At 41.9% G+C, this 16,902-nt stretch overlaps 1 protein-coding gene across 1 annotated transcript in view; it reads right to left on the bottom strand.

Moving 5' to 3' along the window:
• Window positions 1-16,559, bottom strand: part of LOC140203272 (tryptophan 5-hydroxylase 2-like) — a 47,928-nt gene extending 31,369 nt beyond the window's left edge. Inside the window, exons 1-4 of the mRNA XM_072269288.1 lie at window positions 16,473-16,559; window positions 14,585-14,725; window positions 11,698-11,881; window positions 6,650-6,750 (exon numbers count right to left, since the gene is read on the bottom strand). Coding sequence (XP_072125389.1) covers window positions 6,650-6,750; window positions 11,698-11,881; window positions 14,585-14,725; window positions 16,473-16,559 — 513 coding nt within the window. The remainder of the gene's footprint in view (window positions 1-6,649; window positions 6,751-11,697; window positions 11,882-14,584; window positions 14,726-16,472) is intronic.
• Window positions 16,560-16,902: the final 343 nt, after the last annotated feature.

The following is a 16,902-nucleotide window of genomic DNA, read 5'->3' as shown; positions in this document are numbered from 1 at the left end:
CACAACCCACCCAGCTAACACACTTTTCGTCCCTCTTCCCTCCGGGAGAAGGCTCAGGAGCTTGAAGACTCATATGGCCAGATTTGGGAACAGCTTCTTTCCAACTGTGATAAGACTGCTGAACAGATCTGGGCCATACTTGTTCTGAAGATTATGTTCAGAAGAATGTTTTTTTTTTGGCTGAAGTAGTCCTGTGGTTAAAGATTAAATGGATTGGGAAAATTTCTCTATGGTTTGGAAGAATAACAGTTGAACCCCTCAGCCGTCAGGCTCTTGAACCAAAGGGGATAAATTCACTCAACCTCATTTATCCCATCATTGAACTGTTCCCATAACCAATGGACTCACTTTCATTGATGCTTCATTTCACATTCCTGGTATTTACTGTTTGTTCAGTATTTGCACAGTTTGTTGTCTTCTGCACTCTGGTTGAGCACCCTAGATGGTTGCTCTTTCATTGGCTCTGTTATGGTTATTATTCTATAGATTTATTGAGTATGCCCACAAGAAAATGAATCACAGGGTTGTATATGCTGACATATGTACTTTGATAATAAATTTACTTTGAATTTTGAAGATACTTTGAAACGAAAGATTTTGATGGGGGAAGCTGACAATGTCAACACTACGAGGCTACTTTCCCTGATCTGGGACACATCTCGGAGAAAACAGAGTCACTTGTTCCTTTTCTTGTAGAACTGTGAATCGTTGGAAAATCAGAGACCTGAGCACACTATATATCTAGGCTGAGATGAGCTCGGTAGTGAGGATCTTGCCATCTAAAGCCTAAGAAAAAGGGAAAAACCGCATAGATTAGGTGAAATAAAATGATTTCTGCAATATAGAGACGGTAGCTTAGTGGTTAGTACAATGCCTTGCAGTACAGGCAACCCGGGTTCACTTCCTGCCGGTCTGTGTAAGGAGATTGTATGTTCTCTCTGTGACTGTGTGAGTTTCACTGTCCCGGGTACTTCTGTTTTCTCCCACAGTCCAAAGACCTACTGGTTAGCAGGTTAATTGGTCATCGTAAATTTGATTAGGCTACGGTTAAATCAGGGGTTGCTGGGCAGCACAGTTCAAAGGGCCGGGAGGGCCTATTCTGTGCTCTATCTCACTAAATAAATAAATAGGGAATTGAGCAAGATGAGACCATGATTAGATCAGGAAAATCTAAATTAAACAGCTGAAAAATGTCACCAGTCTCCAGCGCCATCAGGTGGAAAATACTAATTCTATCTTGAACTTTATATCCCTCAGCTTAATGTTGCTATGCTTATTTGCCATGCAAGTTATGTATATTTTATGTTAATTTATGTGTGTGTGATGTGCAGTGCTGCTACTGCAAAAAAGGTCTTTTTCATGGAATTTATACCCTCGGCATCCACAATGAAAATAAACTGCACCTTAGGCAAGTTTCAGTCGACACCGCTTGTGGATCGGACTCTTTAGTTCATGTTATGATGTGTGTCTGGTTTCAGGTCTCTGGTCGTTCCCATTTTGTTGCTATTAATTGGGGCAGCCTGCAGATAACAAGCAGCACAATGCTATATTGAACCAAACTGAATATTGCCCGGATTCCTTCAGTGACTTTGTGCGTTAGGGTTTTCATATTTTGTGTTTCTTGCTCTTTTTTTTTGCATTTGCATTTTTTGGGGGGGTTGATGTTTTTCTTTGGAGGGGTTCCATGGTTTTCTTTGTTTTGTGGCTGTCTGTGAGAAGACAAATCTCAGGGTTGTATACTGCATACACGCTCTGATAATAAATGTACTTTGAATCTTAACTGACCAAGTAAGCTTGGTGTAAATGACCTGCGGCAACTCAGTGCATTCCTGTTGAATGTTAGGTGCTTCACTGCCAAAAGCAGAGATCAGAACCAGGAGTGCCCAATCTTCCCTGCAGTCATTTCAGCTGTTGGAAATGTCTACACAGGTAAACCTTGCTACAGTTACTGGGATATGAGACAGCAGGTAGATTTGCAAGTGTTGTTTTTGCCTGTGTTTCCATGCAAAGTTATTATTGTCTGGAGTATATCCACCAGGTGGATTCCTGAGACGGAAAGACATTGATAATGTGGGTACTAAGAGCCTTCTGCGTGGGGTCCAGAAGTAACGAGCACAGATTCAGTCATTTTGAACTGAGAACAGGAGCAATTTCTTTGCTCAGAGTTATTAATTCTCGGCATTTTTGATGAGTTGTCAAAGACGTAACTGATAGATTTTTGGACTCTAAAGGAAATCGAGTACTCAGTGGTTAGTAAGTTGATGGAAAAGATCCTGAGAGACAGTATTTATGAACATTTGGAGAGGCATAATATGATTAGGAATAGTCAGCATGGCTTTGTCAAAGGCAGGTCGTGCCTTACAAGCCTGATTGAATTTTTTGAGGATGTGACTAAACACATTGATAAAGGTAGAGCAGTAGATGTAGTGCATATGGATTTCAGCAAGGCATTTGATAAGGTACCCCATGCAAGCTTATTGAGAAATTAAGGAGGCATGGGATCCAAGGGGACATTGCTTTGTGGATCCAGAATTGGCTTGCCCACAGAAGGCAAAGAGTGGTTGTAGATGGGTCATATTCTGCATGGAGGTTGGTGAGCAGTGGTGTGCCTCAGGGATCTGTTCTGGGACCCCTACACTTCGTGATTTTTATTAATGACCTGGATGAGGAAGTGGAGGGATGGGTTAGTAAGTTTGCTGATGACACAAAGGTTGAAGGTGTTGTGGATAGTGTGGAGGGCTGTCAGAAGGTTAGAGCCGGACATCGATAGGATGCAAAATTGGACTGAGAAGTGGCAGATGGAGTTCAACCCAGATAAGTGTGAGGTGGTTCATTTTGGTAGGTCAAATATGATTGCAGAATATAGTATTAATGGTAAGACTCTTGGCAGTGCGGAGGATCAGAGGGATCTTGGGGTCCGAGTCCATAGGACACTCAAAGCTGCTGCGCAGGTTGGCTCTGTGGTTAAGAAAGCATACAATGTATTGGCCTTCATCAATCATGGGATTGAGTTTAAGAGCCAAGAAGTATAGTTGCAGCTATATAGGACCCTGGTCAGACCCCACTTGGAGTACTGTGCTCAGTTCTGGTTGCCTCACTATAGGAAGGATGTGGAAACCATAGAAAGGGTGCAGAGGAGATTTACAAGGATGTTGCTTGGATTAGGGAGCATGTCTTATGAGAATAGATTGAATGAACGCGGCCTTTTTTCCTTGGAGCGATGTAGGATGAGAGGTGACCTGATAGAGGTGTATGGGATGATGAGGATGAGAGGCATTGATCATGTGGATTGTCAGAGGTTGTTCCCAGGGCTGAAATGGCTAGAACGAGAGGGCACAGCTTTAAGGTGCTTGGAAGTAGGTACAGAGGAGATGTCAGGGGTAAGTTTTTTTACGCAGAGGGTGGTGAGTGCGTTGCATGGGCTGCCGGCAACAGTGGTGGAAGTGGATATGATAGGGTCTTTTAAGAGACTCCTAGATGGATACATGGAGCTCAGAAAAACAGAGGACTATGGGTAACCCTAGGTAATTTCTAAGGTAAGGACATGTTCAGCATAGCTTTGTGGGCTGAAGGGCCTGTATTGTGCTGTAGGTTTTCTATGTTTCTATGTTTCTAGGTGGGAAACTGAACTTGAAGTACAGGATTGGTAATGATCTTCATAGGCCTTTGAGGAAGCCTGTTGTTTCTATTTCTAGATACAGACTAAGACATTCTATTTCTTATTTTTCCAGAATGTACAAATATTCTGATAGAACATTCGTAACATCTGGACCTGAGGCACAAATTCCACAGGGGTTCCAGATTTCTTCCCTGAAGCAAACATTTGCTCTGAGACTCTTAGGATATATAGCAAATATTAATTTCACCAGCAACTAATCTTCAAATTTGAATGTGGATTGCAGGTTGAGTTTAAAATACAGCTCAGAACAATTGGACCTCAGATGCCTGTGTATGCATGAATGCAGCCTAGAGTCAGGAATTGACATTCATTTGGGTGTGTAGAGTGTGGGTGTGAAGAAGGAGGTGTGTAAAAACTATATGCAATTCACAGGAAGCATTGTAGATACATAGTAACTATAGAATTGTCCTGCTGTTACCCTTGATCTTTAACGTATAAAAATGTTATGTAATATTGGGCTGGGAGGCCTCTTCTTCCAAGAGTGTCTCAATATGATGCCTGCTGCTCATTTTTACAACATAGAACATGGAAATCTACAGCACATTACAGGCCCTTCAGCCCACAATGTTGTGCCGACCATGTAACCTACTCTAGAAACTGCCTAGAATTTCCCTGCCACATAGCCCTCTATTTTTCTAAGCTCCATGTACCTATCTAAGAGTCTCTTAAAAGACCCTATTGTATCCGCCTCTACCACCATCGCTGGCAGTGCATTCCACACACCCACCACTCTGTGTGAAAAACTTACCTCTGACATCCCCCCGTACCTACTTCCAAGCACCTTATAACTATGCCCCCTCATGTTAGCCATTTCAGCCCTTGGAAAAAGCCTCTGGCTATCCACACGACTAATGCCTCTCATCATCTTATGCACCACTCATCCTTTGTCACTCCAAGGACAAAAGGCCAAGCTCACTCAACTTATTCTCATAAGACATGCTTTCCAATCCAGGCAACATCCTTGTAAATCTCCTCTGCACTCTCTCTACAGTATCCACATCCTTCTTGTAGTGAGGTGACCAGAACTGAACACAGTACTCCAAGTGCGGTCTAACTAAGGTCCTTAATTAGCTGTAACATTACCTCACGGCTCTTGAACTCAATCCCACGGTGGATGAATGCACCTTCTTCCCAATTGCCTTCCTAACAACACTGTCAACCTGTGCAGCAGCTTTGAGTGTCCCATGGACACAAACTCCAAGAGCTTGTTGACCCTCCACACTGTCAAGAGTCTTACCATTAATATTATATCCTGTCTTCAAATTTGACCTACCAAAATGAACCACCTCACACTTATCTGGATTGAACTCCATCTGCCACTTCTCAGCCCAGTTCTGCACCCTATCGATGTCCCGCTGTAACCTTTGACAATCCTCCAGACTATCCACAACACCCCCTAACTTCTCTGTCATCAACAAACTTACTAACTCACCCTCCTACTTCCTCATCCAGGTCATTTATAAAAATCACAAAGAGGTGGGTCCCAGAACAGATCCCTGCGGAACACCACTGGTCACCAACCTCCATGCAGAATACAAAACATCTACAACCTCCTTTTGCCTTCTGTGGGCAAGCCATTTCTGGATCCACAAGGCAAGGTCTCCTTGGATCCCATGCCTCATTATTTTCTTGCATGGGGAACCTTACCAAATACCTTACTGAAATCCATATACACAACATCCACTGCTCTACCTTCATCAACGTGTTTTGTTACATCTTCAAAGAATTCAATCAGGTTCTTAAGGCTTGACCTTCCCTTGACAAAGCCATGCTGACTATCCCTAATCAGGTTATGTCTCTTCAAGTTTTTGTTGATTAAAACACTTCTACATCCAGTAACTTCAGTATCTCTCCAGTGATTTTTTTTTACACCACATAGAGATTTTTGCTTGATCATTAGAAGCTCAGGACCACAATGCAGAATGACTTTGTGACTGGAAATTCAATCAAAGTCTTCATTTCTGGGCAAACACCAGAAAAAAAAAGTGAACATGAGAATTCCACTAGATGATTGAGAGAGGAACCTGGCTTCTGATTCTTGCCCTTGGCTTTATCTTTGGGTCATAATGACTTCAGCTGGAGCATGGCCCACATCTCTGGAGCAAGGATAAAAAATAAAACTGTCCAGTTACAGATATTACCCTCCTGAACCAGTGTGGATAACCTCACCCACCTCAACACTGAACTGACTCCACAACCTATGGACTCATTTTCAAGGAGTCTACAACTCATTACTGTATTATTTATTTACTTGTTTATTTTTTTATTTGCACAAGTTGTCACATTGCTGATTTGTCAGTCTTTATGTGTAGCTTTTCATTGTTTCTATTGTATTTCTTTGTTTTACTATGAATGTCTGTAAGAAATGAATGTCAAGGTACTATATAGTGACATATACATACATTGATAATAACATAGAAACATAGAAAACCTACAGCACAATAATGTGCCAAACATATACTTACTTTAGAAATTATCTAGGGTTACCCATAGCGCTCTATTTTTCTAAGCTCCATGTACCTCTCCAGGAGCCTCTTAAGAGGCCCTATTGCTTCTGCCTCCACCACAGTCACTGGCAGCCCATTCCATGCACTCACCATTCTCTGCATAAAAAAATTACTCCTTACTTGAGTAAATTTATTTTTAACTTTGAACTTTGAACTTAGTGGGGACATAATGGGGTAGATTTAATTCTTGGAATGACTAGGCATTACAAATGAGAAGAGAGCTTATTTTCTGTACTTTGGATGGAATATGTTGGACACTCAGTGTAATCAAAATCAAAATGGTTTTGTTCAAAGGTTCTCTCTGAAAATGAATCTCAGGGCAACTTTGTCAATAAAATTTACTTTGAACTTTGACCTTGAACTTCAAACTTTGACTTTGAGTTTTGAACTTTGACTTGGAACTTTGAAATTAGTCTGTATTAACTTTCCTGTGATTTGAAAATGGCTTTTTGCAAATACTCACTGGATGGTCTGCATCGAGCTCTGAACCATACATCAGGACTCTCTGGGAACTCGTATCTAATTCGGAAAGCTTTTTTGGAAACCAGACAATTTCACTCATCTCTAGAAAACACACATTAAAATAAAAGCATTAGCGCAGTTGATCCATCAAAATTATTGAATAACTGTCTAGTTATTAAACGGTTATTGCACAGTCAATCCATGTTATTCATTGCACATTGCTAATAAGGCCAACATGTATTGTTTATTCCTAATGCCTCCCAAGATGGTGGGAGTGAGCCACCTTGAGCAGTAATCCAAGTTCTCCCAGAGAGAAATCCAGTAGGTTGGCACAGCGATTATGAAGGAAGAGCGATGCATTTCTACAAAGAGTTTGTAATTCAGGGGTAGCATGTGGCTTGGAAGGGAGTAAAGTCATCAGGAATTAATTACATCAATGCTGACTTCCTCCATTTCCTCCACTGGACATATTGAATCATGTCTTCATGATAACGGACACAAGCTAACCAGTAATATTGCTCAGGCACCCGCCTATGCCATTCAGCTGGGAACTTCAGTGACCTTATCCATTTCTAGTTAGACTTTATCACTGCCTTTGACTAGCAGAGAGAGACCCTCAGTCCATTAAAGGGTGGGGTTCCTTACTGAACAAAGATTTCATGCCTTCCCACTAAATTAATCCACATGTTCTCTTCTTTGTCGAAACAGGTTACAGCACTGTGTTGACCACAGCTACAAAGCAGTATGAATGTTGTGCCTGTGATTTCTTGCCTATGGTGGGAGAGTCTGAGGCCAGAGGACGCAGCCTCAGAATAGAGGTGAGATTGGAGACAAGGAGGAAGTTCTATAGCCAGAGAGTGCGGTGAACCTGTTGAATTCATTGCCACAGGTGATGGTGGAGGCCAAGTCATTGGGTATATTTATGACAGAGATTGATAGATACTTGATTGCTCGGCACATGAAGGGATACAAGTAGAATGCAGGAGATTGGGGCTGAGAGGGAAACTGGATCAGCCATGATGAAATGGTAGAGCAGACTCGATGGGCCAAATGGCCTAATTCTACTCCTATTTTTTATGGTCTTATTGGAAACAATGCAGTATTTGTACTTGGCTCTGCCCACAAGCACTCTGGATACCCCCATTGCAGCAGACCAATGAAATCCCTTCTTACCTGCTTTGAGTCTGGTCATTTCTACTGTTGACATCAGTGTAAAACATGTTGAAAATTATATACTGATTAATAAAATTTTAGTATAGCTCGATGCAATAACAGTGGACAAAAAAGATTTTGCTTCCTGAATAATATTTAGTGTATCTTATGGATTTGGGCTGCTGATCATGAAAATCACCATGCAATTTCCCTGTCAAGCACCATTTTTTTTAATTGTCTATATGTGTTACTTCAATTCATAATTCAAGTCAGAATAACTGATATCAAGATAAGAGTTTCTTAAATGTCCCTAATGCATCTACCTCTCCCACCACCCCTGCATCGTTTTCCTCACACCCACTACTCTGTGTGAAAAAACTACCTCTGACAACCCCCCTATACCTCCCTCCATGGATCTGCAAGACCACGGATCTGCGCCTGGAAAGTCTTCACTCTCCAGGGCACAGGCCTGGGCAAGGTTGTATGGAAGACCAGCAGTTGCCCAAGCTGCAAGTCTCCCCTCTCCACGACATCAATGTTGTCCAAGGGAAGGGTATTAGGACCCATACAGCTTGGCACCAGTGTCATCGCAGAGCAATGTGTGATTAACAACACGTTCCCTCGGCTGGGGCTTGAACTCACAACCTTCAGGTCACTAGTCCAATGCCTTAACCACTTGGCCATGTGCCCACGCTACCTCCTTAAAATTATGTCTCCTTGTATTAGAAACATAGAAACATAGAAAATAGGCCCTTCGAGCCTGCACCGCCATTCGGTACGATCATGGCTGATCATCCAACTCAGAACCCTGTACCAGCCTTCTCTCCATACCTCCGATTCCTTTAGCCACAAGGGCCATATCTAACTCCCTCTTAAATATAGCCAATGAACTGGCCTCAACTGTTTCCTGTGGCAGAGAATTCCACAGATTCACCACTCTCTGTGTGAAGTAGTTTTTCCTCATCTCGGTCCTAAAAGGCTTCCCCTCTATCCTCAAACTGTGACCCCTCGTTCTGGACTTCCCCAACATCGGGAATAATCTTCCTGCATCTAGCTGTCCAATCCCTTTAGAATTTTATATGTTTCAATCAGATACCCCCTCAACCTCTAAATTCCAGAGAGTATAAGCCTAGTCGATCCAGTCTTTTATCATATGAAAGTCCTGACATCCCAGGAATCAATCTGGTGAACCTTCTTTGTACCCCCTCTATGGCAAGAATGTCTTTCCTCAGATTAGGGGACCAAAACTGCACACAATACTCTAGGTGTGGTCTCACCAAGGCCTTGTACAACTGCAGTAGTACCTCCCTGCTCCTGTACTCGAATCCTCTTGCTATGAATGCCAGCATACCATTCGTCTTTTTCACCGCCTGCTGTACCTGCATGCCCACTTTCAATGACTGGTGTATAATGACACCCAGGCCTCGTTGCACCTCCCCTTTTCCTAATCGGCCACCATTCAGATAATAATCTGTTTTCCTGTTCTTGCCACCAGAGTGGATAACCTCACATTTATCCACATTAAATTGCATCTGCCATGAATTTGCCCACTCACCTAACCTATCCAAGTCACCCTGCATCCTCTTAGCATCCTCCTCACAGCTAACACTGCCGCCCAGCTTCGTGTCATCCGCAAAACTTGGAGATGCTGCATTTAATTCCCTCGTCTAAGTCATAATGGTACTTGTGGTACTAATTTGCCAATGGATTTCAAATGAGGGGTCAGCTTAGTCCATGGAAACCTGAGGCAACAATAGCAGCAGTACACTTTTCATCTCATATCTCAATGATTTGGGTAACAGAATCGATGGATTTTTGGCCAGTTTTGCGTATAATTCAAATGTAGGTGGGTGAGAGCAGGTAGTACTGAGGAAGCAAAGAACTAAGATAGATGAGGAGTATGGGCAAAGATGATGGAATACAGTGTTGGGAAGTGTACAGCCATGCATAGTGGTAGAAGGAATAAAACCATAGACTATTTCCTAAACGGAGAGAAAATTCTGAAATCAGGCGTGACAAGGGATATGGGAGTCCTAGTGAAGGATTACTTAGAGGTTAATTTGCAGGTTGAGTCGATAGTAAAAAAGGCAAATGCAATGCTAACATTAATTTCAAGAGGACTAGAATATAAGAGCAAGGAGGTAATGCTGAGGTTTTGGAATGCATTGGCTGGAGCACATTTGGAGTATTGTAAGCAGTTTTGGGCCCCTTATCTAAGAAAAGATATGCTGGCATTGGAGAGGGACCTGAGAAAATTCACGAGAATGATTCCGGGAACGAAAGGGTTCACGTATGAGGAGCTTTTGATGACCCTGGGCCTGTAGTCACTGGAGTTTAATAGAGTGAGAAGGGTGTCTCATTGAAACCTATTAAATATTGAAAGGTCTAGGTAGGGAGGATGTGGAGAGGATGTCTCCTATAGTTGGGAGTCCAGGACCAGAGGACTAGAGGAACATCCATTCAGAACAGAGATAAGGAGGAACTTTTTTAACCATGGGGTAGTGAATTCATTGCCATGGGTGGCTGGGGAGGCCAAGTCATTAGGTATAATTGAAGTGGAGGCTGATATATTCTGGATTAGTAAGGGCATTGAAAATTATGAGGAGAAAGCAGGAAAATAGAGATGAGAGGGTTAATAAATCCGTCATGATGGAATAGCCAAACTGCCATTGGGAAAAAGATATGGGTCCTCAGGACTCACACCACTAGGAACCATTACTATCTCTCAACCATCAGGCTCTTGAACTATCATTGAAATATTCCCACATGCTATGGATTCACTTTCAAGGACTCTTCATCTCATGTTCTCAACATTTACCATTTATTTATTTATTTATTATTATTCTTTCTTTCTTTTTGTATTTGCATAGTTCATTCTCTTTTGCACATTGGGTGAAAGCCCAAGATGATGTGGTCTTCCACTGAGTCTATTATGGTTATTATTCCATAATGGATTTATTAAGAATGCCTGCAAGAAAATGAATCTCAAGGTTGTATATGGTAACATATAGATAGTTTGATATTAAATTTTACTTTGAACTTTGATTCAATGGGCTAATTCTGCTGCTAGTCTTATGGTCTTATCTTTGGATCTAATGTAGGAGTAAAGAGATAGTGTTCACTATTTCTGGTAAATTGCCTCCTTAGACCAATCGAGCCAGTGATGTTGTATGTCTTCATACTGTTTATACAGGCCAGACAAAAAAAAAAAGAGGAAACTTAGCACATGATAGTGGCCTTTGCTATCTACCAGAAGACAAAAATAAGTCACCTAAGGTGCAGGTGGAGCGAAGGAATTGAACATTGCAAAGTACCACAGCGTACCGAATCCTAACCTTACTCTGTTAGGCGATAAATTCAAAGATTCTGAAGTGCGACCCTTTCTTCATCAATATATTTGTTAAGATTTCAAAGTTAGAGTTATAGAATCATAGAACATTACAACAGAAAAATAGGCCCTTTGTCCCATCTAGTCCATGCCAAATTATTATTTTGCCCAGTCCCAACAGTCTGCATCCAGACTACAACCCTCCATACCCCTTCCATTCATGTACCTATCCAAATTTCCCTTAAATGTTGAAATTGAACCCCCATCCACCACTTTCAATGACAGCTCATTCCACACATGCACCACCCTCTGAATGACAAAGTTTCCCCTCATGTTCCCCTTAAACATTTCACCTTCCACCCTTAACCCATGACCTCTAGCTCTCGTCTCACCCAACCTCAGTGGAAAACGCCTGCTTGTATTTACGCTACCTATACCCCTCATTTTGTTTCAAATCTAGTGAAAACTGGATAATTACATTGACATTGTTTACAACAACCACATGCTTTGACCCAGTTCCACTGTTAATTCGGCAATTACAAATAAAAGGCTGAAGATGTGACTTGTACCTTCCTCCTCAATCCAGTTACTGGTCAGTAGATTCAATGAAACAACCTTTGCATGGGCCCTTAGTAACTGAATCAGCTCCTTAAAATCTTCTTTGGTGCTGCTGCAGTCTACAAGTACCTCAACTTCTGAGTCTCTCCTCTTCGACTTTCTGGACTCTATACGAACAAGGCTGATGTGCTTCTCCTGAAGAAAGAGAATTAGAGTCATGGTCATAATGTCATAGAAAAGTGTAGAACAGAAGCAGGCCCAAAGGCCCATCTGATCCATGCCGAATCATATGAACTGACTATTCCCATTAATTTTACCCAGACTATAACCCTCCATAGCCCCGAGGCCCTTCTTCAGTACTGGGGGCAGAAGGCACAATAAGTTGACAGATGGTAAGAGAGAGGGAAGGTGGGTGGGTCAGGGAGAGGGATATTGTGAGAAGCTGGGAGGTGATAGATGGAAAAGGTGAAGTCTGGAGAAGAAGGAGAGGAGAATGGACCATAAGAGAAAGAGAAGAGGAGGGGAAACAGAGGGAGATGATGAGCACCTGACAAATACACTCCTCCCCACCTCCCACTTTCTTATTCTGGCATCTTTCCCCTTCCTTTTCTATCCTGAAGACTGGCCTCAGCCGGAAACACTAACTATTTATTCCTTTCAATAAATACTGTCTGACCTGTTGAGTTCCTCCAGTATTTGTGTGTGTGTGTTGCTCTGGATTTCCTGCATCTGCAGAATCTCGTGTTTTTGCTCTCTAAATGCAACTAGTCAACATTAATTTAGTAGCATTGCAGAGGAAGTTGAAAAACAATTACAAAAAAGAGCTGACTGAATGGTTGGGTTGAGTTGTTCTCCAATTTTGGCAGTTGAACTGCAAACGTTTTGCCTCCACACGAGGAGACTGTTCATTGTGGTATTAATTAACAGTGCACTGATGGTGTCTCCTAATATGGTGACAAAATGTTTGCAGATAAGTTGCCAAGATCAGAGAACAACTCGACCCAGCCATCATACACATTTTCCGAATTATTTCCAGTTGACTGAGTGACAAAGGTAGTTTGATAGTTACAAGACAAGAACATTGAATAGAGGAAATTCATCTTTGGTTGCTAGCACCATATCTGTGCAAGTGTATTGGAATCTGGTTCTGTTCATCTCTGTATAGTCATTTCCATGGGTTCAGTGAGCGGGAAGGAAGAGTACACATTCTCCAACTACAAACGATGTTTTAATTTCTCCCCTGAAATTTATAAAATTCTGCAACTTCAGTGTTGCCTTAACAAGGGTAGCAATTACAGCATAGAATACTTGTTCCAAAATTCCTCTAAAATATTCTTCTTCTGAATTACTTACACTGCAATCTGCAGTATGTAACTTTCCACCAAACAAGGGGTCTTCTGCACTCTGTTAGATCTTTCATTGATTCTGTTATAGTTACTATCTGCTGAATCTGCCCACAAGAAAATGAATCCCAGGTTTGTATATGGTGACATACAGTAAATGTCACTTTGGTAATAAAATTTACTTTGAACTTTGTATAGGGCAATGCTATGTCTAATGCAGAGTGAGGATTCTTGCAATAAATAATATGGAAGTTGTCCTGTCCAAGACCGGAAGAAGCTGCAGAAGATCGTGAACACAGCCCAGCACATCACACAAACCAATCTTCCGTCTGTGGACTCATTTTACACTGCACGCTGTTGGAGCAGTGCTGCCAGGATAATCAAGGACACGACCCACCCAGCCAACACACTTGTCGTCCCTCTTCCCTCCGGGAGAAGGCTCAGGAGCTTGAAGGCTCATACAGCCAGATTTGGGAACAGCTTCTTTCCAAATGTGATAAGACTGCTGAACAGATCCTGACCTGGATCTGGGCCATACCCTCCAAATATCCGGACCTGCCTCTCGGTTTTTTTGCACTACCTTATTCCCCATTTTTCTATTTTCTATTTACGATTTATAATTTAAATTTTTAATATTTACTCATTTTAACTATTTTTAATATTTAATATTTGTAATCCAGGGAGTGGGAAGCACAGAATCAAATATCGCTGTGATGATTGTACGTTCTAGTACCAATTGTTTGGCGACAATAAAGTATAAATTCTGAAATGCAACAACAGTGCCCCCTGTGGAAGAGCATGGTTTCACAGACTAAATCTTCCAGATTTCTGTATTTTAACCTGCAGGTGTACAGACTGCAGAAGTTGCTGTTGGCCTCACAGTGGATTCAAAATTAATGCTGACCAAGTTTTTTTTAAAGTAAAGTTCTACCAAAATAACACACAAAAAAAATTTTTGGAGGAATCAGAAGGTCAGGCCTCTCAAGGAACCCTGCGTTCCTGTCATGAGAGGTGGAGATGGGTAAGGCCGGCCAACAGGGCTCTGGTGAAGCTGTATAGGCCAATTCCCCCGTACTGTGGATGCAATGGATTGCAGAAACATTGATGAACTCTAACCATACCATCGACTTCAGAGGAAAATGGAAACAGGAGGTCATCAATGATCTAGGCTCCACTTAGCAGCTAAGGGCCCAAATTCAAGTTCAGAATGTCAGGCAGCGTCTATTGAAAGGAATAAAGGGTCAACGTTGCAGGCCGAAACCCTTCTTCAGGTCACCTGATGTAGGATCCCGACCTGAAACGTGTAGATGAATGATGAGTCCTGACGAAGGGACTTCGCCCAAAACATCGACATTTTATTCACCTCCATGGATGCTGCCTGACCAGCTGAGTTCCTCCACCATTTTGTGTGCATTACTGTGGATTTCCAGCATCTGCAAAATCTTTTGTGTTTATAAAGTTCATACCAATACTCTTAAGATATCACGTTAGCCTTCCACAGTTAAAGGTCATCCCTTCAGGGAGAGTTGGTTTTCTGCACACAGATAAATCTTACCTGAAAGATCTGGAGGGTTTTCACCAGTCCATCAACTTCATTTTTCAAGGCAAACATAAGTGTTGCCCTTGTCGGTTCATTCTTGCTACTTTCTTTGTTACCTTTCTTTTCTTCATATTTGCTGTGACATCCTTTATTTATCTACAAAAGATTTCAAACAAAATTATTAAAAACAGAAGAGAGGTATTTTGGTTGTCAGAAACATAAGAAGACTTATTTAAGTGTAGAACATGGCTTTGAGTCAGAATCAGGTTTAATATCATTGGCATATGTCGTGAAATTTGTTGTGTTGCAGTCAGCAGTACAATGCACTACATAATAATAACTATAAATTAATGTAAAAATGAATTATGTAATGCAAAAAGAGAGGGAGAAAAATATACTGAGGGTATTGTTCATGGGTTCATTGAAATCTGATGGCAGAGGGAAAGAAATTGTTCCTGAAACATTGACTGTGTGTATCCCCTCCTTGATGGTAGCAATGAGACAGGACATACCCAGGGTGACGATAGTCCTTCACAGGTAAAACCCTCCCCACTACTGAGCACATCTACTTGGAGTGCTGCCACAGGAAACCGGCATCCATCACCAGGGACCCCCACCACCCAGGCCATGCTCTCTTCACACTGCTGCCATCAAGAAGGTGGTACTGGAGCCTCAGGACTCGCATCACCAGGTTCAGGAACAGTTATTACCCCTCAAACCATCAGGCTCCACTCAACTTCATTCACCTCATCACTGAACTGTTCCCACGACCTATAGACTCACTTTCAAGGATTCTTCTCCTCATGCTCTCAATATATATTGCTTAATTATTTATTATTTTCTTTTACTTTGGCACAGTTTGATATCGTTTGCACATTGGTTGATTGTCTGTACTGTTGAGAGCAGTTTCTCAATGATTCTCCTTGGATTTACTGAGTATGTCCGCCACAAAGCAAATCTCAGCTTCGTATATGGTGACATATATGTACTTTGATAATAAATTTACTTCAATACTTAATATTTTATACTTAATACTTTATACTTTATTGTCGCCAAACAATTGGCACTAGAATGTACAATCATCACAGCGATATTTGATTCTGCACTTCCCACTCCCTGGATTACAAATATTAAATATTAAAAATAGTAAAAATTAGTAAATATTAAAAATTTAAATTATAAATCATAAATAGAAAATAAAAAAATGGAAAGTAAGGTAGTGCAAAAAAACTGAGAGGCAGGTCCGGATATTTGGAGGGTACGGCCCAGATCCGGGTCAGGATCCGTTCAGCAGTCTTATCACAGTTGGGTAGAAGCCGTTGCCAAATCTGGCCGTACGAGTCTTCAAGCTCCTGAGCCTTCTCCTGGAGGGAAGAGGGACAAAAAGTGTGTCGGCTGGGTAGGCCGTGTCCTTGATTATCTTGGCAACACTGCTCCAACAGCATGCAGTGTAAAGTTAGTCCAAGGATGGAAGATTGGTTTGTGTGATGTGCTGTGCCGTGTTCACGATCTTCTGCAGCTTCTTTCGGTCTTGGACAGGACATATTTCTTTCATATACTTTATAATAATGGATACTACCTTTCTGAGGCGCCACCTTTTGAAGATGTTTTCGATACTGGAGAGGTGAGTGCCTATGGTGGAACTGGTTGAGTTTACAACTTTCTGCAGCTTTTTCTGATCCTGCGCAGTGGCCCCTCCATACCAGTCAGTAATGCAACCAGTTGGGATGCTCTCCACAGCATAGCTGTAGAAATTTCCAAGTGACTTCGGTGACATACCAATTCTCCTCACACTCCTAATGAAATATAGCCATTGTCGTGCCTCCTTTGTAACTGCATCAATATGTTGGGCCCAGGATAGATCCTCAGAGATGTTGACACCCAGGAACTTGAAACTGCTTACCCTTTCCCCTTTTGATCCATCAATGAGAACTGGTGTGTGTTCCCTTGACAAACCCTTGCCAAAGCCCACAATCAATTCCTTGGCCATACTGACACTGAGTGCAAGGTCGTTCCTGCGACACCACTCAACCAGCTGATCTACTTCAATCCTGTACGCCTCCTCATCAACGTCTGAAGCAGTTGTGTCATCGGCAAATTTATAGATGGCACTGGAGCTGTGCCACACCACGCAGTTTTAGGTGTAGAGAGAGTAGAGCAGTAGATCAGCATGCGTTCTTTGAGGTGCACTGGTGACAATTACCAGTGAGGAGGAAATGTCATTTCCAATCCACACAGATTGTGAAGAAAGTCAAGGATCCAATTGCAGAAATACAGAGGCCAAGGCTTTGGAGCTTTTTGATTACAACTGAGGGTACGATTGTGTTGAATGC

The sequence above is a fragment of the Mobula birostris genome, chromosome 9 (assembly GCF_030028105.1).
Source record: "Mobula birostris isolate sMobBir1 chromosome 9, sMobBir1.hap1, whole genome shotgun sequence".
Taxonomy (NCBI): Eukaryota; Metazoa; Chordata; class Chondrichthyes; order Myliobatiformes; family Myliobatidae; genus Mobula; species Mobula birostris.
Note: the sequence above shows the minus strand (reverse complement) of the source record. Positions and strands in the feature narration are given on the sequence as shown.